A 22,255-nucleotide genomic window follows, 5' to 3' on the forward strand; every position below is an offset into this window, starting at 1 on the left:
ATCTAATGCAAGACATGGCTGACGAAGCCGGCGACGGTGGGATGGTCAGGATACTGTGAGCCAACCCGATGATATGCAGCTTGTTGAAGATCTAGTCAAACACTTCGATGAAGACGACATTGTGTTGGGTTGCCCAAAGTGGTTGGAGAATTTCAGAGAGTTGAAGCAGGCGGCAGTTGATCCTCTCTATAAGGACGGCGACGATTGTCCGAAGGAGTGCACGACGCTCCGTTTTAACCTCCATATGTTGATGTTGAAGGCTCATCATGGTTGGTCTGACACTAGCTTTAATGAGTTGTTAAGCTACCTTGCCACCACGTACCCAACGGCTAACAAGGTGCCCGCCAATACTTATCGAGCCAAGAAGCTGATTCGACCAGTGGTGATGAAGCTTAGAAAGTTTGATGCATGCCCTAACCACTGCATCCTGTATCGAGGCAATGGGTATGAGAATTTGACGAGTTATCCGCACTGTGGCTTTAGTCAGTATAAGAAAAATGCTGGTTGTCGCGTGGATGCAGAAGACGAGGGAGGCTTGCGGGGTGGTCGGAAGAAGAACAAGAAGGGGGCAAAGAAGAGCAGTGCGGCCAAATAGATCTCGGTTCAGTAGGACGATGAAGAAGAGGGTTACACACACAGGAAAAGTCTAGCACTGTCGATGTGGTACCTGCCCGTGACCGATCGCCTGCGTGCAATATTTGGGAACCCGGACAATGCCAAGCTCATGTCCTAGCATGCATCAGCTGACCGCCTGAAAGACGATGGCAAGCTACGGCACCCATCCGATGGCAAGCAGTGGAAGGATTTCGACGAGGCCTACCCGGAGTTTGGTAAGGAGCCCAGGCATGTTAGGTTCGCGCTGAGTACCGACGGGATAAACCCGTTCGGTGAGCTTAGCAGCTCGCACAGCACTTGGCCCATCGTGCTCACCATGTACAACCTACCTCCCCATCTATGTCAGAAGCGTAGGTACCTTATGCTGACCATGCTTATCTCCGGACCGAAGCAGCCCGACAACGATATAGATGTGTTCCTAGAGCCGTTCATGGAGGAAATGAAGATACTATTTGATGTTGGGGTCCAGATGGTGGATGCATCCCGCAAGGAGAAGTTCACACTAAAAGCAATCATCTTTGTCACCATCACCGATTACCCCGGTCTCTTCTCACTGTCGGGGCATATCAAAGGGAAGACCGGCTGCGTAATTTGTATCGACGGGACCTGCTACACTTACCTTAAGGGATCCAATAAGATGGTGTACATAAGGCACAGACGGTTCCTCACCAAAAATCACAGGTATAGAAGAAGTATTATGAACAAATACTTTGACAATCAGGACGAGCCGCAGCGTGATCAACCGACACAGACTAGTTGGGGGACAAAGGTGTATGAGATGGTCAAGGACATGGATCAGGTGGAGTTTGGAAAGAAGAAGAAGCCGCCTAAAGAGGGGACCAAGCAGACAAGGAAGCGAAAGCAGGACCAGACGGAGGAAGTCCCCGCCGCCGCTCCTTTCAAGAAGAAGTCAATTTTCTTCAAGTACCTGTCGTATTGGAAAACACTGAATACACCCCATGCCATCGACTGCATGCACCTGGAGAAAAATGTCTTTGAAAGCATGATCGGTGTCCTGCTGGACATCAAGGGCAAGACAAAGGATGGTATCAAGTCACGGATGGATCTTGTCAATCTGGGCATCAGGCCGGACCTTCACCTGGGACCGCCTCAGAACGGTAAGTCAATATCCGGGGTGCGGCCTGCAACCTAACGCAAGACGAGAGGACAGCTTTTCTTAAGTTGCTTAGGGGTATCAAGGTGCTGACTGGTTTCTCTTCCAACATCAAGAGCCTGGTCTCCATGAAAGACCTCATAATGACCGGCTACAACTCACACGACTGCCATGTCATGCTGACGGTGTTCCTACCAATTGCGATTAGGGCTATCCGTCCAGAGTACGTGAAGATGGTCATCACACGGATGTCATACTTCTTTAATCGCATCACCCAGAGGGTCATTGATAAGGTTGAGCTGCCTACCCTAAAGGAGTTTATCGCGGAGACCCTTTGCCAGCTCGAGATGTGCTTTCCACCATCTTACTTTGATATTATGCCACACCTAATGATGCATATGGTTGATCAGATCCATCAACTAGGCCCCGTGTACCTACACTAGATGTGGACATACGAGTGGTTCATGTCCACCCTCAACAAATACGTCCATAACCGCGCTTACCCGGAGGGCTCTATGATCGAGGCATACACAACGGAGGAGGCCGTGAACTGGTGTATGAGGTACATAAGAGATGGGAGGGTGATTAGGCTGCCTGTCCATCACCACGAAGGCAAAACCTCAGGGATGGGGTGCACAGGCCGAAAAGTACACACCGATGTGGCAAACCGAATGGTGCAAGAAGCTCATTACAACATCCTTCATCAGTTAGTGAGCATGGAGAAATACATTGAAAAGCACCTAGAAGAGATCCACGCTGCTAATGACGGACAGCGCACGGAGGCATGGGTCCAGAACCATCACAAGAGCAATTTCATAGAGTGGCTCAAAGAGCAACACATACCCCTTGAAGGATGCCCTGATGAAGATACGGAGACCGTTAAGAGGCTTGTGTTAGGCCCATCTAGCCAAATCACCACGTGGCAAGGGTATGATGCCCAGGGCTACAGGTTCCACATGAAAGACAAGGACAAGAAGAGCTCGGCACAGAACTGCGATGTTCGATACGAGGGCGAAGAAGAGTCCACAGGCCAGAGGAGGCAATACTATAGGCAAGTCAAAGAAATATGGGAACTTGACTACGGCCAAAACCTACGCATAACCATCTTCTGTTGCCAGTGGGTCAAACCGAATGCGGTTGCAGTGGACAGTTATGGGCTAACCACTGTGGACCTTAAAAGTATCGGCTACAAAGATGACCCGTGGGTACTAGCAACCAATGTTGCGCAAGTGGCCTACTATATATATGCAGAGGACCCAAAAAGGCATGTGGTTGTGTCCGAAAAGCAGCGGATTGTGGGAGCTGATGGGGTGCAGAGTCCTGAACAATACAACAACTACGCAGAGCTCGAGCTTTTTACTGATCATTCAAAGAAGATCAAGGCTGTCGAGGACCGATTCAACAAGTCCAAGATGATGCCGTGGGCCCGCCCCGACGGTGAGAAGAGGACGGTGAAAGCACCTGCACCAAAATGATATATGTATCCCAGAGACATATATGTAATAATATAGCTCGATCTATTGAAGGCAAGTTTTGTAACTTATTATTAATATCATGGAACCATACTACTCTACTAGTACTACTGAATCTACTACTACTACTATACAATACTACTCTACTAGTACTACTCAACCTAAGGTGCCCGCTGCAGTAAACAAACTTTTGAGTTGTACAGCTCTTACTCTACTCCTCTTACTCTACTCTACTCTACTCTAACCTCCTCTAGTCTTCTACTCTATCTTGATGGCCGAAGGACTTAGCCCTTTGGGGCCGAATTTTGAAACTATCTTGATGGCTTTTGTTTGGTATTTGCAATGATGATTCTTTTCACACTTCTAAGCTGAGGCAGTGGCATATGCAATGATGTGAACCCTTTTATGCTGAGGCAACGGCGATGATGATTGAGTGCCCCCACTAAACTAGGATGGCTTGTATACCAGATACAAGCAACCAATTTAAAAGCGATGTGATGACAATGGGGCAAATATGAGCCAACTACTACTACTTTACTACTCTAGTACTACTCTACTTTACTACTCTAGTACTACTCTACTTTACTACTCTATAACTGTGTCTATACAACTGAAATATGTATTCATTGTAGCTTTCCAATGGTGGAGGAACCGATAAGCAAATGGCGCGACCCTACCCCTAGTGCATCATCATCAACTAGCCTCGAGAGCCAAGTGTCTGTGACCCCGAGGCCAACAAAGAAACGTCGTACAAAGGAGGAAGATGATCCGACCTACCAACCGAGGGACGACGAAGTTGAAAGTGCGCGGTCTCCAAACCCTGAACAGATGTCGGTGGTGCCTCGAGAATTGAATTTCGAGGAGGAACAAGTCAGGGACAAAGAACCCCCCGCTCCATCTCCAACCACTTCAGGCAAGTTTAGGGGTCAGAGGACAAAGCTAAGAAGGGGGAACACAGGAGGCACCGGAGGGAAACCCACGGCGAAGTCCATGTGATCCATGAGGTGGGACCAGAGGGAAACCCGTTGTCACCACCCACGGTCCTTGCCAAGTTCAGCAACCAGGTGGCATGTATAGTCAAGGACAAGGTGGAGATCACTTGGGAGGAGTGGAACAATGTCTCGGTCGACTACAAGACACATATCTGGGGTGAGGTGACAAGGAGCTTCCATTATTCCGAGGATGCTGATCTGAACAAGTGCAGGGAGTGGGTCATGCACGTGGTAGGAAGAGTCTTTAGAAACTTCAAGTCCATGCTGACCAGGTACTACCTGAAGCTAGGCAAGTCACCCTGTGTCAAATACACTATGGTGAAGGAACATCACTGGGAAGAGTTCTGCAAATAAAGAACAACAGAAGAAGCAAAGGCAAAGAGCGCCAAGTTTAGCGCACTCGCGAAGAAGAACCTGCACCCCCACCACTTGGGCATGACTGGGTTTGCTGGTAAGAGGCCCCAGTGGCAGGAGGAAGAAAGGGCTAGAACTGCCGCCGGGCTTCCCGATCCATACGACGATGTAGACTTGAGGGCTAAGGACTTCATCTATGCCCGCAAGCCGAAGAAGCTCAAGGAGGGCGCGAGCAAGTTCAATGAGCCCAAGTTCGAGGAGGTGGAGAGGGCTCTCATCGAGGCTGCTAAATCCAAGGACATCTTTGAGGTTCGTAGGGGCCAAGACTTGTTGACCCTGGCGTTGGGAACCCCCGAGCACCGTGGCCGCGTCCGTGGCATGTCATCGAAGATGAGCTGGAACTCAGTGGAGTCATGGCAATCCGACGCTGCCACATACCGGTCAAGGCAGAGGTACAAGGAGGGCATCTTTCAGAAGGGCTATGATCAAGGCATGGCTAAAATGATCAGTCGGTCCATAAAAGAAGCCTTCACGAGCAATGACCCAGATATGGTGTCGATGAGGTCACAGATGCTTCGCCAGGCTAGCGTGGCTATGCCTCAAGTTCCACAAGGGTAGACACAAGGGCAGCCACTACCAATGATCGAGGATCGCCCAAGGCACCTTGTCGACGACATCCGGGAACCCATGTGCGTCCACCTCACGATCCCATTCGGCAGGACGAAAAAGTTGACCGTGGGTGAGGGTTACATGCACCCCAAAGAAGATATCAAAGATTTCAACCAAGACCAGATCCCTGCCAACTATGCTGCCGTGATACTTACATGGTATGCGACCGAATATGAAGAATTTGAAATGGAATATCCAACTGCAGAAGGGGTAATGATCCTTGGAGCTGCCATGGGTTCCGAAGTCCTGTGGAACAAGGACGACATAGAGATCATTCTCTCGACGCCGACTTCTACGCCGACGGTGACACCAGCATTACAACCATCCATTGCCGGATCTTGTCCCCCCGATGATCTGGATCACGGCGACAGCGATGACGAAGGCAATGGCGGGGATGACAAGGGAAGGAACTCACCCCAAGGCACAAGCCCTCACCCTCGTTCTCCTCCTCCAACAACAAGTCCACCTCCACCTCCCGGCAGTCCGTCTAAGGGCACGAGCAAAGGACCGGGAGGCACGGAGGAACCGGGGGCAAAGACACCGCCTGCTGCCATTGCGAGCACAAGCCACTATCCTCCACCGCCGGCGAAGACTAAAGGCGACCAAGGGCAGCTCACATACTCACTTGAGTTCGAAAGGTATGGTAGCGGCGAGCATAATTTGCTAATAACTTTTCTTTGCCATAATATGGTACTAACATTTCTATCCTAGGCCGAGATCACCTTTCCATCTATTTCCTGAATCGGATGACTGCCCCGGCCATTACGAGCATGGGAAGTTCATGATAACCAAGGCCTAGCTCGTCGACGAGGAAAGGTGGGAGACAAGGAGGTTTCATCTCTGGTACATGGAAGCGGCAAAAGCTGGCCTGCATGGTTTTCTAGTCAAGGTTGTGGCGGAGTACTTCTACTTGCCCGGCAACGATGTAGAACTCCCCGTGGTTTTCCACGACATGTACAGACTACTGCGGAAACAAGACCTTGACATCACCCAAGTCACCTTGTTCTCTATGTAAGTGACGAATTGCGAGTTTCACATATCACCTGCCTTTGAATCGGTCAAGACTACTTATATATGCCACGATGGCTTGTCCTTGCAGGTTGATGGCCTATATATCCAAGGAACTAAAACTTGATGTTATCTATCTATCTCCAATGCATATTGCTCAAAGAATCATCATTGGTTACCACCTAGATGACAATCATCCAACCATGAAAGACTTGACCAAGCGACAGAGAGAGGCGCACAGGAAGAAACTGATGGACAATGAGAAGTTGAATATTTCAAGGTACATACTAGGATCAATGAAGAAGATCAGAGGAAATGGGTATATCCTAGCTGCCTACCACTTTGGGTAAGTCGAAGACATGCCTGTAGAGATAAGTGGGTAGCTAGCTAGTATTATTATTTCTCGTCGTAACCTGTATTTTGTTTCAATGGCGCAGCCAAGGCCTCGAGGGTCACTGGGTTGCATTTATCATCTACCCTCAGGATGGCAGGGCCTACGTATTTGATTCGTTGACAGTGCCAAACTTAAAAGGGTACCAGACCTTTGAAGATTGCCTCAGAGTGTAAGTGACTGAACTGTCTTCTTACATGCGTTCTAATGCCCTGTCTAATACTAGTACATTTCGTATAGCGCTTATAAGGAGTACGTGAAGGATCCTGAATGCTATGATCGAAGAACAGAGAATTTTAAGGCTAAGCATAAGAACCGCATTAAAATCAGACACAACTTTCCGGTAAGTATTTGAAAGGTTTAATTGTGCTTTCCGTTCATATGCGTTCTAATGCCTGTGTTGTAATGCTTGTGTATCGATCATGCAGTGTGCCAAACAACCGGTAGGATCACAAATCTGTGGCTTCTACGTCTGTGAGTCTCTGAGGGCGTGCAAGCAGTACAGCAGTAGTTGGAGGGTGCTCAAGAATGGATTGAACTGGTGGAGAGACATACAGAGCACCCAACACTCCTTCAAGCAGACAAAGGCGGATATATGTAAGTTTATCTTAGACAAATATGTGCTTGAAGGGGGCACGTTCTTCAATGAGAACAGCCCGCTAGTGATTTTACCGGAGTACGAGAGGCTGAGGAAATGGCCCACGATGATGCGTCCGCAGGATTACTCCTTAGCGCATGTATAACTACCTTAATATGTAAATGTAATGAATTAACGATGACAAGAACGACTAAGTGAATGTATATATATGTATATTATCTCATGTGTAATGCCTGCATACTTTTTAAGTTTAATGTGTGAAATCTGGATGTGATTTGAATTTGAATTTATATGCCTGTTGTATTTTTTTTTTAATTCAGGAAATAATTTACTGAGGCGGATAAATAATAAAGCTCGCCACGGCTAATGAACATAACCGCGGCGGGCCACAAAAGTGTCCGCCGCGGTAAAATAATTTACCGCGGTGGGCGGTGTAACGTGTCCGCCGTGGTAAAAGTATATTTACCGCGGCGGGCACGTTACACCGTCCGCCGCGGTAAATCGGTTAACCGCAGCGGGCAAAGCCGCCCGCCGCAGTTAAGCCACGATTTACCGTGGCCTCTAGGCCGCGGCGGACGGCTTTGCCCGCCACGGGAAACCGAAAACGTCCGCCTCCAGTAAAGTTTGTGTAGTAGTGTGTTGTGTTCAGAGAAATCGGTTCTTGTGGTTAAATTCTTCTTTTGTTTCTTTCAAGTTTCATGCACGAATTATCGCTTTGTTAAGCTTAAGCATTGCCGCCGATGACTAATCGTGTCTTCTTGAACACAGGAGGGACAAAGTGTACAGCTGCGGGAGCCGTCTTGCGTGGCGTCGTCGGTGGCTTCTCGACGGCGTCAGACTCTCAGAGGCTAGCCGGCAAGGTGGCCGTCATCACCGGCGCGGCCAGCGGCATCGGCAAGGCGACGGCCGCCGAGTTCGTCCGGAACGGCGCCAAGGTGATCCTCGCGGACGTGCAGGACGACGCCGGCCGCGCCGTGGCCGCCGAGCTCGGCGCGGCGGCGTCCTACACCCGTTGCGACGTCACAGACGAGGCCCAGATCGCGGCAGCGGCGGACCTCGCCGTGGCGCGGCACGGGCGGCTGGACGTGCTGTACAGCAACGCGGGCGCGCCGGGGGCCTCGGCGCCCGCGACGCCGCTGGCGTCGCTGGACCTCGCGGACTTCGACCGCGTCATGGCGGTCAACGCGCGGTCCGCGGTGGCGTGCCTCAAGCACGCCGCGCGCGTCATGGTGCCCCGGGCCGCCGGCTGCGTCCTGTGCACGGGATCCACCACGGGCATGCTCGGCGGCCTCGCCGCGCTGCCCTACAGCCTGTCCAAGGCCACGGTCATCTCCGTGGTGCGGGCTGCCGCGGACGAGCTGGCGAGGTCGGGCGTGCGCGTCAACGCCATCTCGCCGCACGCCATCGCCACGCCGCTGCTGGTCCGCTCCCTCGCCAGGCTGCACCCTGGCGTCCCCGACGAGCAGCTGAAGCGGCTGGTGGAGACTGGCATGAGCGAGCTCCGTGGCGCAGTGCTGCAGGTGGAGGACGTGGCGAGGGCGGCCGTCTACCTTGCCTCCGACGAGGCCAAGTTCGTGACCGGGCATAACTTCGTCGTTGACGGTGGGTTCACGGCCAGCAAGCGGATCGGCGCGCCGGCGGCAAGCGGAACCGCTAGCTGACCATTCTCCTGGTTCCGGGAATAATAACAAGTCAATGTACTTCGTTGATCGTGAGTCGTGACCGGACCAACACGAAAGCTATCATATCATTCTACTAGTTCCTGTTATTATTGAATGGAGACAGAGGATGCACCTGTGATTGGTATATAGAGACATTCGACTTATCTCTCCAATCGGTTGTTCACCGTGGATTCTCTGACTTATGGCAATGTTGACACTTAAATTGGACCTAAGCCCGGTTTTAGAATCGGCCCATGCAATTTTAACCCAATCCAAGAAAACTCTATGAGACCCGATCAAAAGAAAAAAAGAAAACTCAATAGTACCACATTGGTTTTTCAACAGGATAAGATCAACCCAACTCCATATAAAATATAGGTTACATGACCAATTGAGGTATCCAACTACACAATCGATATATTATCAGTTATTCACTTTTGACCTCTTATTATCTATTCCAACCCCTTGTTGTCTTACATGTCCCTCCAAGGGATTTGTGGGCATTCTAGGTGGTCTTGCTGATCCTAGAACACCCCTTGTCGTGCAGTCTCTTCGACGAGCCTCCCGGGAAGCATTTGTTATTGGGTGAAGAACGAGCGTCTAATCAGCCTCGTCGACCTACTGGTCCGCTTCACCATTGGGACCTCCCTTCACTGTGTGCTAGGCCATGTGAGGCCTCTGGACAATCTAGCTCCTACCAGTGTGTGACCCGACCGTTGTCAATAGGTAAAATATTGATCAAAAAGAAAAAGTCAACAGACGTTATTATCTCTCCAAACAAACCCAATATAAGCTGAGGTTAGACACTCCTGGATCCATGCAATCACTAATTAGCTGTTAAAAATTAACTAGATAGATTCAAACATATCTTGCTAATTGTTAGCTGAGCACACACCTAATAACTATCTTATTTGTTATCCTAATCATGCTAATAACAGCTAATAAATTACAAAACTACATTTTTGCTCTTACACCTACCTGTATCCACAATTCTCTTGCTACGTTAAATATATAAAAAGCATAGCATTAGAGACAAAAACCGAGCAACGATAAATATAAAGAAAAGGGCATCAGAGACGAAACCCCCATCACATCCACATTTTATTTGTTGGATCCGAACAAGACATAAGTATTGTTAATTGGCTAATATTTAGGCCTTGATTGGATCCCTATAGATAATAATAGTTATCTGTTAATAATTATCTCTTTTGGATCAACAAGTGCAGCTAATAAAATAACTAATTGTTACCTGAACGTCTAGATAAAATAAATCTCACTAATTAGAACAAATAGCTATTAGCCAGCTAACTATTAGCTGATAATAAATTCAAATAGGGCCTTAGCTAGCTAATTTTAACTATCTATTAGATGCCGGTGGATCCAAACAGCGTAAGTGCCTAACACCGATATTAGAGATATGCAGACACGTATCGGGCATGTTTGATTCTCATGCAGTCGTACCATATACAGATGGGAGGGCTGCCAGCCCAAAATTTGGCAGCAGACCAAACGAAAGCCAATTAACAAAAATTTGGACTGACATCCTTTATCACTCATGGACAGTACATTTAACTTTTTGCCACTATTAGCGTGACCTGCCTAATCCCTCTCACATCCACATGGCTCACAAAGTGGGGGCTGGCTAAATATAACAATTTGGCCCATTGGACTTTCTTCCTCGATAGCAAAAAAACGTTGTAGGCAAAAGAATCAAGCATACCCTGAACATTTGAAGAAGCCAAATACCCTCAGCACTTATCAAATAGATATTACATCATTTCGTTCCGCGGGTGTGCTTAGTTTCTTCTCTACCCCTACTTAATCTACATTATATGAACAAAACCTTCTACTGTAAGCACAAGAGGGGAGCTCTTGATCTGAATAACTAGGCAGTTTATGAACATCGCTTCTAAGTTTTGAATGGAGAAGTCATGTAATAATATTGTGCTTCTTCTGTAAGCTTGTAGCTTGTGTTACATACAAAGAGGGGCTTACTCCAGCAGTAGACGCGAGCCGCTGTGATATGTAACCCCGTACAAGGTATCTCTACCAAAGAATCATCTATATGTTGCTCCGCCAAACAGCTTTGGATTATAGTGGCTGGAGTTCTTGCTCGGGAACCACTGAATCAACAGGTCTGTAGGCAGTTTGACCACTAAATTTCTTTCTCCAAACAAGTACTACTAAAAAGGCTGACAAAGTGACCAAAACAACTAGTAAAATCCCAAGCAGTATAGAGACTACATGTTCTTGAAACCATGACCTGCACCCAAAAAATAAAGGAAGCTAAGTTCTCCAGAAGCACTGGAATACCATTCAAGCGAATAAGATGGATGGTTGCTGCAGAAGTTATTACACATTATAATAATTCATTCATAAAGTTATCTCATGGAACTTTTCTTTTGGAGCTGGGGGGAGAGATGTAAATATAACAGAACATGAGACAATAAAACAGACTGTGATACTGTCCTAGCCCTTTTTGAACATGGGTGAAACTGTGCTTTCATCCCCCCCTCCCCCTCTCTCTCAACACACACACACAAAGAGAGACAAAACAACATTGTCTGGAGGAAGAGAAGCCCCAAAAGGAAAATGCGGATATTGTCACACTGTATGACTAGTGCAGCTTATAATAAACATTCCTCACCTTCTCGGTAAAGGCTGCACGTTCCACTCGAGCAATTGATAACTGCCAAGATTTTCAGGCAACTGAACATGGTGCTGAGTTAACCGATAGATAATACCCTGGCAATAAATCAATAGAAAAAATTAATGTGAAAAAAAATGATCTGAAATAGTTATAATAGGTCCAAGAGTATATGCTACCATTGCTGTTGCATTGGACATAGCATTATCAGATCCTGCTGGGAAAATACCCCATCTAATCAGAGTAGAATTTCCTTGGCTCGTAATATTCATAACTCGAACCTGTCAAATTAAATAGCAGCTTCAGCCAAATCACAATGAAGCAATATCAAAACAACTATGAGATTAGTGCAGACTGAAGTAAATGAACGTCTAATATGTTCTTCAATCCCGCCTGAAAAGAACCACTCGCATAACCAGCACAACCAAGTTGTTGCATACTTTTAATTCTTATTAATACCTGACGAGAGTCAATCTCCAGCTCTTTAGCTATCAGCTCGGCCAGCTCATGGAGATGAGGTTTCAGATTTGGGTAGGTAACATTTATGGACATATCAACAGTGATGAGACCAACATCAAACTCTGCAAGCCGAAGATCAACAAGTATGATAATCATGTCTATCAGTATACTGTAAACCAAGATAGAAATATAGGGCACTAAGGAAAAGTAGTGGGCATTGGCACAGTCCATTGCTCCTATCCAGAACAATAATATTTATTTAAACTACATAAAAATAAAGTGTGCTATTGTTGACAAAAAAAATAACAAACACCAATTAAGAAAATATTTACTTATTGCTTTAGCTTACAGTAATCGGCCTGGTTATTAACAAAATTACTATAGGCATATGAAATGTGGACCAGATTATTGTGCAAGCCATAAAGACTGGTGAATGTACCATCAAACTCAAAGAACTAAGTAGGTAAACAAAAAAATGAGTAAAGCATGGGTCGAATTGCAGCTTAAAGGACCTTCAAGAGAGGCAGATCGATTGTTTGCCTCATTTCATATAAAAACTTCAGCCCTATCAAGCTTCATATTCATAACTACCAAAACAGCCATCAACAAAGCAGATCAAAACAATCGATGCCTAACTGATAGTTACAAGTGAAATATAACAAATATCCATGTTTTGTCATTCATCATATAATACATGTGAAATTAATAGAAATTAAAATAATTAGGCACAAACCTGGCAAGCTACTAGGGGCAGGAGCAGGTGACATATCAGTTTCTGAATTTGTGTCACTTGAAGGGGCTGGTGAAGGAGCGTCACCGATATGTAGCCTCTCCCACAACTCTGAACAGTTAGTTTTCCAAAAGCCAATCTTTTCATTGTGACGGTCATAGGTCACAAGTGTATTACGAACAATGATGCCTGCCATTAAGGTCATTACTTTAGCTACTCAAAATGGCTAAGTTTCTAAATGCATAAAATAATAAACTGTTGTCATGATCTTGTAATAGAAACAGACTATTTTTACTACAGCCTTTGAATGAATCAAGAAAATCAAGAACCTTTTATTCAGACAATTGTTATAGCCAAGGAAACACATTTAAATAAACAGACCTCATAGCAACAAAAAGAAAAAGCAAAAGAATCTGTAGACCTCATAGGCTCATAGCACATAGTAACAACTAACAACAGACTCGTGTTTTTCTTCACCATTATGGAGGGAGGGAGCGAGGGAGATTTCTATATCCTAAATCATTTTAGTTTTCAACTGCGGCTACCATTATAGAGAAAGCTACATCAGTAGGCTCAAGTTTTGATCACAACTACATAAACATAATAAAAAACATAAAAAGCTAAATATGCCAGGTTGTCTGAAATATATAAATAATAAATAAAGAATACTAGTTTGCTTGTTTCCTTTAGCAGAAAATGGTATTTATGCCTTTCATAACGAAGACTAAGCTTGCGCATCTATGCCAGATTGCCAGTCAGATTTTGTGCTACAATCATGCTTTCAGAAGCATGCTGTACACTATTGGATTGAATGAGTAGGGGCAAGAGATGCTACTCTGAAGAAATAAGCAAATGTTGACAATGAAATGCAGTGCTCAGATTTAATAATTTTAATTAGTTATTCATCTCATAAAGTTTGAATAAATCAAGCTAACAGAAAATACATATATTAAGATCATATATAAGGAGAGAACATGCTAAATTTTTCTTCCAAGCCAGTCAACTAAGTATACAAAAAAATCCATTATGCAAGTGTATAAGCAGGTCAGAGTAACACTGCATATCATATTATTCACTCAGCCTTTGCTAATAACATTTAATATGCAAGATAAGATCCGAAAGTGCTGCATAGAAGGATGCAATCTAATATTGGTTGTAATTCTACAGAATAAGTCTGTAAGCTTGTGCACTTTATAAGCCAATATATGTAAAAAGAGAGTCCAGTAAATATTGAGGAATGACAATTCACCAATAGCCCAGCAAATTGTACAAGATGTAAAGCAAATGGCAGCAGTAAGAAGTGCAAAGATCATAACACTTGCTTCACTTCCTCTGAAAGTTGAGTGTCTAACCTCCTAATAGTGTTGTTGGATCTTTACCATTTTGGAATACACCCAAGCAATAAGCCCCATCAACTTTGGAGTGCTGCATTTCAGAATTGAAGGGAAGACACAGTACATAACATGAGTAGACAACACCAACAGACAAATTAGACAAACATTATCTCAATTGATTTAAATAGATATGAGTTCACAATTTCTCCTACCCGGAATAAATAATTTTCAGGTGTAAGTGAGAGCTTCTGTCCATTTCCAAATACCATGTCAACATCTGGAAATACCTCATGTAGCTTCGAAACATTCCTAGAAGCGAGACCATAAATATTTAAGTTCTACACAAGCATCATGGAGCGTATTATAAGAACACTGAGAATGAGAAACAAATTTTAATCATGGTGCGAAAGTCACCTTCCAGCACCTGCAAAGCAGATATCCTTATAATTTGGATCAGGGCCACGAATTTTCTTGAGAGAATGCACTTTACTTGTCACCTATCAATTGAAACATAGAATCAGTAAACATATTTCTTCAGGAACATAACCACCACTCATTCATTTTTAAGAACAAGATACACCGGTGGTCATTAAACTTGTCCAAGGTGTCATCTAGGTCCCTAAAGCCTAAACTCTTAAAATGCAGATCCGAACCCTTGAACATGCTGAGTATCACTCAAGATCCAATCACTTTAATTAGCATGAACACACAGCCCAGAACCAACTTGCAGGTGACGTAAGAAAGTACATTGGTTATGCAGATTTGGACCTTCAGGGGAACAATTAAGAGATATATGGATCTCAAATGGCACAATTAACAACTTTAATTCCCCAGATCTGAATTTCAAGACTAAGGACTTAGACATCACAGGGCAAGTTTGAGGACTGCCCAGGTACTTAGAAGGCATTTGGTTGGCCTTTACAGCGACATCAGTTTCCGTTGTTTTCTGTTTGTTTCGGTCGGCCCACAACAGATCACAGTGTAATCAGATACTGGGCCACACAACCTCGTTACCACTCCCCAACCGGCATTATCCGATCCCGCAAGGCCGACACAGCGTCATGGAAATGAAAAAGCGCTCCCAAAGCCAACCAAACAAAAGAAATTTTTAAGTTCCCTGCAACAGCTACCACCAGCAGCTGATTACGTTGCCGTTCCCGCACCCAGCGTGGAACCAAACAGCACCTTAGTCTTTTCAAAATTAGTTAAAGTAGGACCAAGACAAAGACACTCAGCTCCGGTGGCATGCAAAACCAACAACAACAAAGCCTTTTAGTCCCTAGCAAATTAGGACTTGGGGTAGGCAAGAGTTGAAACCCACTATTAAGTTGCATGCACCAACCAACTCAACCCAAAAGCTTAAGCTGATGGGGAGAGGTAGGCAATTCACTTATATTCCAACACTCCCCCTCACGTGGAGGCTCCCTCAGGCCTCAGACGTGGAATAGGAGCGAGCAGCAATTATTTTATTTTAATTGCGCTAACCAGGATTCGAACTCGAGACCTCTGGCTCTGATACCATATTAAGTTGCATGCACCAACCAACTCAACCCAAAAGCTTAAGCTGATGGGGAGAGGTAGGCAATTCACTTATATTCCAACACCCACCATGAGCCACCAATGAAAAGGGAAAAGAAAGTATATATATATATATATATATATATATATATATATATATATATATAGTACAGGGCATCAATATTAGATATATTAATAGGGGATATGACATGCAAAACCAAACAAAACAAAAAGGAATTGTAGGTGCGCCAGTCAACAGTGTCCTTGTAATCCAGAAGTTCGTTTGTAAAGCAACAGCCAAGAGAATAAGAGAAAAAGGAGGGATACAGTTATTAGCTAATGGACATGAAAAGGCGTCAAGGGGAAAAAGCAGGTTGTGCTAAAGTAGAAGTTTGATTCTATCTAGGGAAGTGTAAACTTATCTAGGTGTCATTAAGATGTTTAACTTCTTTTATGCAAGGCGGAAAAGTTAAAAAAATGGCACTAGTGCAGTTTTAGCCACAAATACTATTGATAGCTTCTGAAGCTAGACTGCCTTTTTTACATGGTACATTGCAAAAACTGAACTCCAAGCAAATTGATGTCACATGAAGGAAAAATAACTACAATAGAACAAAGATCCAACAGAAAAGGTATGGGCGTGTAAATAGCTTACAGCATCTCTAAAAGCCACGAAAGCTTGCTCTGGCAAATAAGCATATGTGGTTCCACTATCCAAAACAGTCCCATGCTTGCTGTCGAAGATCCTTGAATCTACCCGCAGTGCCTTTCCAGCAACATGTATTTCCTTTAACTCAATGTTGTAATATGGACTGTTGCCAATTTAAGATTAGCTAATAAAAATATGTACCACAAAAAAAATAAGGATCGGTTATCATATAGGAAACCATACATTACCTGCGGAGAGGGTCTGAATGTGAAAAAACCATGTCAGAAGGAGCAGGCACTCCACCAAGCACCATAGCACCACCACCAATATCCATACCGCCATAGCACAATGAGAATGAATCGCTTATGACACCCTTTTCAACAAGCTGATCCATTATGCTAAGTTGACCACGACCGAGGCCCATTATACCATCAGCATGCTGACTGAACAAATCTCCAGTTTCAGAATTTTCACAGCCAAAAACAGCACGCTGTGGCTTAAGTTCACTTTCTCTGCCAAAAGACACAATGTCCTCACCAAGCACTCCACTGCTGGAGCTCATTTCAGCATACTGCCTCTCATAAGTGCACTGTTTTTTGTCACTGTCACAAGTACAATCGACATTGCATTTTACTGGTGAATATGAACTGGAGAGATCAGGTTGAAATCGTGGATCCTACATCAACCAAACTTCAGATTATCTTACTGTAGATGAATTAATTTCTAGGCAATAAAAAAAATCTTAACACTAGTAGAGACTAGATAATAACAGTGATCTCCAAGACAAAAAAAATATTGATTCATACTCAAGGTATGGCATATATGGTAACACACAGAGTTTCATGTGTTTCGACTTTCGAATTATTATATATTATATACATCAAGGTCGAGAAATACATGCTCATATGATCTTCAACCTTTTGGACATTACAATGTAAAACATAAGATCATTTCAGATACAATACTTTACATGCCTCGGCAATGATGTATTGATGTGAGTGATTCATTCAATGAACACAAGATCCACTAAGTAAAGGTGGTGGTAAAACAATGATGATGGATCCCAAGCCATCAGTGCATTTGCAAAGTTGCATCAAAGCTGCAAAAGAATAATCTAGCATCTGAGAAGGGCCTTCAGTTCAGTCAAAACTATATTGTGTGCTAGCAATATCGACGGGCAGCTCAATTTGTTCAAATGCTAAGATACATTGTCTCCTGATTTACATTCAAAAATGATGATGTGTGGTGATCATAGTTCTTAAGGCGGTAAGGCGGTAAGGCGAGGCGCGGCGAGCCACCCCCTTCCAGACGCCTAGGCGCTTAACGCGTGAGGCGAGGCGACGCCATACAAACATCTTAATATACATATATTGCGACTAGAATTTAGAAGCTAACTATACCTTAATAGTTAGAATTTGGAAGCAAATCCTACCTTAATAGTTGGCTGCAGAGCAGAGAAGAGCCAAGCAGGCAAGCACAAGCAGACAAGCAGTCAACCGAACAGCAATCTAGCACAAGCAGACAAGCAGTCAACCGAACACAAGCATCCACCAAGCCACAACGATTTATATACAACTAATAGCAGAAAGCACAGGAAGGAGCGCATCTATCCAGGTCTTAACAATCCAGCACAAGCACAGGAAGCAGAGCAAAGGAGCAGGGGAGGAAGCAGGGGACTAGGGGACAAAAGGACGTACGCGCAGGAGGCTGTGGAGAAGTCCAGAACGTGGAGCAGAGAAGGGGTCACGAATGAGGCGGAAGTCAGGGACGCGGATGGTACTGGGGTCGCGCCGTCACGGATGTAGCAGAAGTCGCGGATGCAGCGGAAGTTGTGACCAGAAGCGAGCAGGGCACGCGACGGGATGGAAGAGGTAGACGCCGCCGCCGCCGCCGGATTCCAGGTGGACCTCCACCCTCTTCTCTTTCCCTCTCTCCTCCTTTCCCTCTCGACGGCGGGGACTCCTAGATTGCGAGGCCTCTTTCCTTTTCCCCCGCGCGGAAGGATATACTCCGCTTCGCGCGCACTCTCCCGCGCTTGTTCCCCCCCACGCGCAACTCTCGCGCGCTTGTTACCCTCCCACGCGCGCATCAGCTCTCCGTTTCCCGCCCCCGCGCGCGTGCATCTGCTCTCGTGCGGCGTCCAGGTGGACGCCCAATCTCGCCTAGGCGACACCTTCCGACGCAAGGCAACGACCTATGTTACACGGATACGTCCAGGAAGGCGCGTATCGCGTATCCGATACGTATCGGATGCGGATACGTGTCCGATACGCCAAGGATACGTATCGTTGGAGTATCTGAATTTTAATAATTTTCGCGAATATTGGATATGTGGGCTGATACGTATCGGCCTTATGGGATACGGCCCGGCCTAATAACAGAGTCGCATATCCTGTCTCCGACACCCTAGCCAGCGATGCCCGCACTCCTTCACGCCCGCGAGGCCGCGACTCGCGCTGCAACACCGCGCGGTGACGGCGCATCCCCCGCTCGCCGCCCGCCTCCGCTCGCCGGCGTCCCTACTCGCCAGCGACGAGCCTCCGCCTCGTGCTCACCTCCCCTCCCCTCCCCGTCCCGTCCCCACCCCACGCCGGCTGTGCCGCTTCCGCCAGCCCCTCTCCGCCACCCGTCGCCGGAGCGAAGGTCGCCGCGCCGACCGCCAAATCCTTCTCATCCTCCTCCCTCTCGTCCCCATCCATCGCCGCTGCCGCCGCCGGCTGGGCTGGTGCGGAGCGGACGGACGGAATCACCAGCGGCTGGCTCTGGCTCTGGCGCGGGGGAGGGAGGACGGCAGCGGCGGGAGGCGAAGGAGGATCTCGCGGAGGAGGTCGTCGTTGTCCGGCAAGGGCGCTGCCAGCGCCGGCGAGGAGGGGCGGCGGCGGCGCATGGAACCCTCGCTCATTGCGAGTGATTTTCTGACGGACTCTGGTAAATGGTTGGTGGAATATCCGTTTTAGCGCTCCTCTTCCGTGTAAGCTGCGTGTAGCTACCGTTGGATGGCCGATCGACGCTGCTGCGTTGTCGGAGCCGATTCCGCTCCAGGCTCCAGGCTTCAGCTCGCCTCGCTCCTCTTACCCGCTAGCTGCTGCTGCTCCTGCTTCCATTTCCCCTTTCCCTTTCCCATCTTTCCACTGAAGAACTGCTGCAGCCAGGCCAGCCGCTGGTGATTCCACCGCAGGAGAAGGGAAGGCAGCCAGAGCCAGTTCAAGTTGGCACTACCCCGTCGATACGTATCTTAAGTGGTTAATTGCAATGTTTTATTATTATCACTTATCAGTTTTAAATAGCAGTTACAGTACTCCTTTGTCCTCTCCTCTCCTCATCTCCTGTCTACTTCAGAGTTCAAATTCTGGACTTGGATATCTGCAAGACTGCAATTGGCAAGGTGATGTACTGAACTACTACTGATTACTGAATACTCAAGTAGTCAAGTTTTAGTAATAAATTGATTGATAGTTGGTTACTTGGTTTTTCTGTGCAAATTCTGGACCTGGAGTCTTGGAGAACTCGAGAATTGACAATTGAAGATTTGAAGAATGGAGATTGCAAGGTAATTTACTACTTTCACTCTTTCACAATTTTAATATGCACTATTATCTATATTTATTAAAAAAACAGTAAAACGTATCCGCGTATCGGGTTTCTTAGGAAATTGTCGTGTCCGCGTATCCATATCCTTCCGATACCGATACGTGTATCCGTATCCGTGCAACTTAGGCGACGACATACGACCTTCAGTCGTGGCGAGCCCGACGCCCAGCTTCAAAAATCGCCTGGACGCCAAGTCGTCACCTAGGCGACGCCTTAATAACTATGGTGGTGATGTCATGACATACCATTGTAAAGCCCTAACCAATGTATGTTTTGTCTTTAGATTTTATTTTTAATTAATTCACATTCAACAATATATCACACACTAATGGGATGTTAGCAAAGTACTTTAAAATACAAACTATCTCATGGATAACCATTCCAAAGACAGTGCAAAAGAAGTCTGAACATGTACTAGAGCCATAGTATATTTTCCATTGTGCAGAGATGTATTTTCGAAATGGATAATGAATTAATTATAGCATCTACTTCCTCTGATAAAAAATATTTTACGTATTTGACTTTGTACAGTCTTCAATGCATATCTTTGACCACTAATTTCTTCTAGTATACAACAACAACAACAAAGCCTTTAAGTCCCAAACAAGTTGGGGTAGGCTAGAGTTGAAACCCAACAGAAGCAATCAAGGTTCAAGCACGTGAATAGCTGTTTTCCAAGCACTCCTATCTAAGGCTAAGTCTTTGGGTATATTCCATCATTTCAAGTCTCCTTTTATTGCCTCTACCCAAGTCAACTTCGGTCTTCCTCTGCCTCTCTTCACGTTACTATCCTGGCTTAGGATTCCACTACGCACCGGTGCCTCTGGAGGTCTCCGTTGGACATGTCCAAACCATCTCAACCAGTGTTGGACAAGCTTTTCTTCAATTGGTTCTACCCCTAATCTATCACATATATCATCGTTCCGAACTCGATCCCTTCTTGTATGACCGCAAATCCAACGCAACATACGTATTTCCGCGACACTTATCTGTTGAACATGTCGTCTTTTCGTAGGCCAACATTTTGCACCATACAACATAGCAGGTCTAATCGCCGTCCTATAAAATCTTGAAATGAAGAGATTTTGCAAGTATTTTGAATACAAATCTACACATCTAACTTGCAGGTTTCCCAACTAAATAAGTTAATAGTTATTGGTGTTTGTAGTTTTTAAGGTTTGACCAAATGTTGTCCTAAACATGTTTTTATGACTGGAGGGAGTATCAAATTTCAATATGGTGGAGCAATACTATACCTTGAGTAGAAAAAGAGTGTTCAAGGACAAAAAAGGTTACACAGGTATGACCAAACCAGACACCTGTCATTTGTTGGCAGTATATGTGGGACCCACTTAATATTGAGAGAAAGTTAAGCAGTTGTCTAACAATTGATGACGACAAAAACAAGGTCATTGGTTGGCAATCCAATGTTATAGGTTGTGGCCAAGATTGGCAGGGTACATGTTGGGAAGTGTGGACAATAGACTATGCATTTCAGGAATCGACCATTTAGAAAAACAAATAAATTCTGGCCGAAGCCATGTCCCACATCCTCAGTCAATACGAGGACAATTTATCACCAACCCATAACTAAATTGCAACTCCCTAATCTACCTGCAAATGAAAATGATAATCTTCAGAAAGTAGTTTATATATGCCCATGTGCATCAAGTAGTCTCAGAAACCCATATAATTCGCATACCATTAATTAGCTAAGTTAAACAGTCCAGCTTCGCAACTTGGGTTCACATATTCATGCGTGCTATCATCCTAATCAATAATATCATCTCACAAGTTCCTAGCTGATAGCTGAGCAGAGAAGCAAAAGAACAAAGTCCCACCTGGTGGTTGCCGCACTGCTCGCAGGAGGCGCAGGGCACGTAGGTGACGGTGCTCCCGGAGTCAACGATCAGCGCGAACTCCTGCGGGGGCGTCCCGATGTACAGCCTCGTCGTGTAGTACCTGAACCACCATGACGACACGCAGCAGCCTCCCGGCTCAGATCGAACAGAGCAAGCAAACAAAGAAACAAAAAAAATTGGGGGAAAACAACAGCGTAAAGAAACGAACTGTACCGACCCGTTGGTGAGGAGATCGTCGTGGAGGCGCATGCGCGCGTTGGGGTGCGCCCCGTCGCCGAGCCCGCGCCGCGACGAGGCGGCGAGCCGGCTGGCGTTGGGGTACGAGCGCGTGAGCGGGAGGAACAGCGGCGGCCCCGGCGCGGGCCGATCGGGGGATCCAGCGGCGGCCCCGGACGCGGCGGCCAGGAGGAGGATGGTGATGGCGGTGGCGGCGAGGGCCTGGAGCGAGCCCGGCCGAGGCCGGCCGCGACTCGCCATGAAGCGGCCTCGTCGCGCGGGGAATGACGGGGGGTAGGGTGTGGGGGGAGAGGTCGTCGCGCCGAGGGGGGCGAAGCCGGGCCGAGGCGACGACTTGTTAGAAGAGGGAGGCGG

General features: G+C 46.3%; 2 protein-coding genes across 3 annotated transcripts; one reads left to right on the forward strand and one right to left on the reverse strand.

Moving 5' to 3' along the window:
* The first annotated feature begins 7,831 nt into the window (after positions 1-7,831).
* On the forward strand, positions 7,832-9,186 carry LOC136542548 (momilactone A synthase-like). Its single transcript, XM_066535051.1, has one exon. The coding sequence runs from the start codon at positions 7,954-7,956 to the stop codon at positions 8,872-8,874; it is 921 nt and encodes a 306-aa protein (XP_066391148.1). The 5' UTR covers positions 7,832-7,953; the 3' UTR covers positions 8,875-9,186.
* Positions 9,187-9,208: 22 nt separating this feature from the next.
* Positions 9,209-22,218, reverse strand: LOC136542549 (aspartic proteinase 36-like). Of its 2 annotated transcripts, none has more exons than XM_066535053.1 (12): positions 21,882-22,218; positions 21,644-21,764; positions 16,460-16,887; positions 16,218-16,374; positions 14,459-14,541; positions 14,257-14,353; positions 14,063-14,135; positions 12,714-12,899; positions 11,981-12,102; positions 11,701-11,802; positions 11,522-11,619; positions 9,209-9,568 (listed from the first exon to the last, which is right to left on the reverse strand). In XM_066535053.1, the coding sequence occupies exons 1-12, from the start codon at positions 22,139-22,141 to the stop codon at positions 9,562-9,564; spliced, it is 1,734 nt and encodes a 577-aa protein (XP_066391150.1). In that variant the 5' UTR covers positions 22,142-22,218; the 3' UTR covers positions 9,209-9,561. The 2 variants fall into 2 exon arrangements, with proteins under 2 accessions (XP_066391150.1, XP_066391149.1); XM_066535052.1 differs by lacking the exon at positions 9,209-9,568 and adding an exon at positions 10,609-11,137.
* Positions 22,219-22,255: the final 37 nt, after the last annotated feature.

The sequence above is a fragment of the Miscanthus floridulus genome, chromosome 3 (genome assembly GCF_019320115.1).
Source record: "Miscanthus floridulus cultivar M001 chromosome 3, ASM1932011v1, whole genome shotgun sequence".
Classification (NCBI taxonomy): Eukaryota; Viridiplantae; Streptophyta; class Magnoliopsida; order Poales; family Poaceae; genus Miscanthus; species Miscanthus floridulus.

Excerpts from the sequence above, each read along its gene's own strand:
- LOC136542548 (XM_066535051.1), top strand. The coding sequence starts at position 7,954 with ATGACTAATCGTGTCTTCTTGAACACAGGAGGGACAAAGTGTACAGCT.
- LOC136542549 (XM_066535052.1), bottom strand. The coding sequence starts at position 22,141 with ATGGCGAGTCGCGGCCGGCCTCGGCCGGGCTCGCTCCAGGCCCTCGCC. Across the intron at positions 16,888-21,643 it reads AGCAGTGCGGCAACCACCAG|GATCCACGATTTCAACCTGA; the intron begins GTGGGACTTTGT and ends TGGTTGATGTAG. Across the intron at positions 14,542-16,217 it reads TCGTGGCTTTTAGAGATGCT|GTGACAAGTAAAGTGCATTC; the intron begins GTAAGCTATTTA and ends TTCAATTGATAG.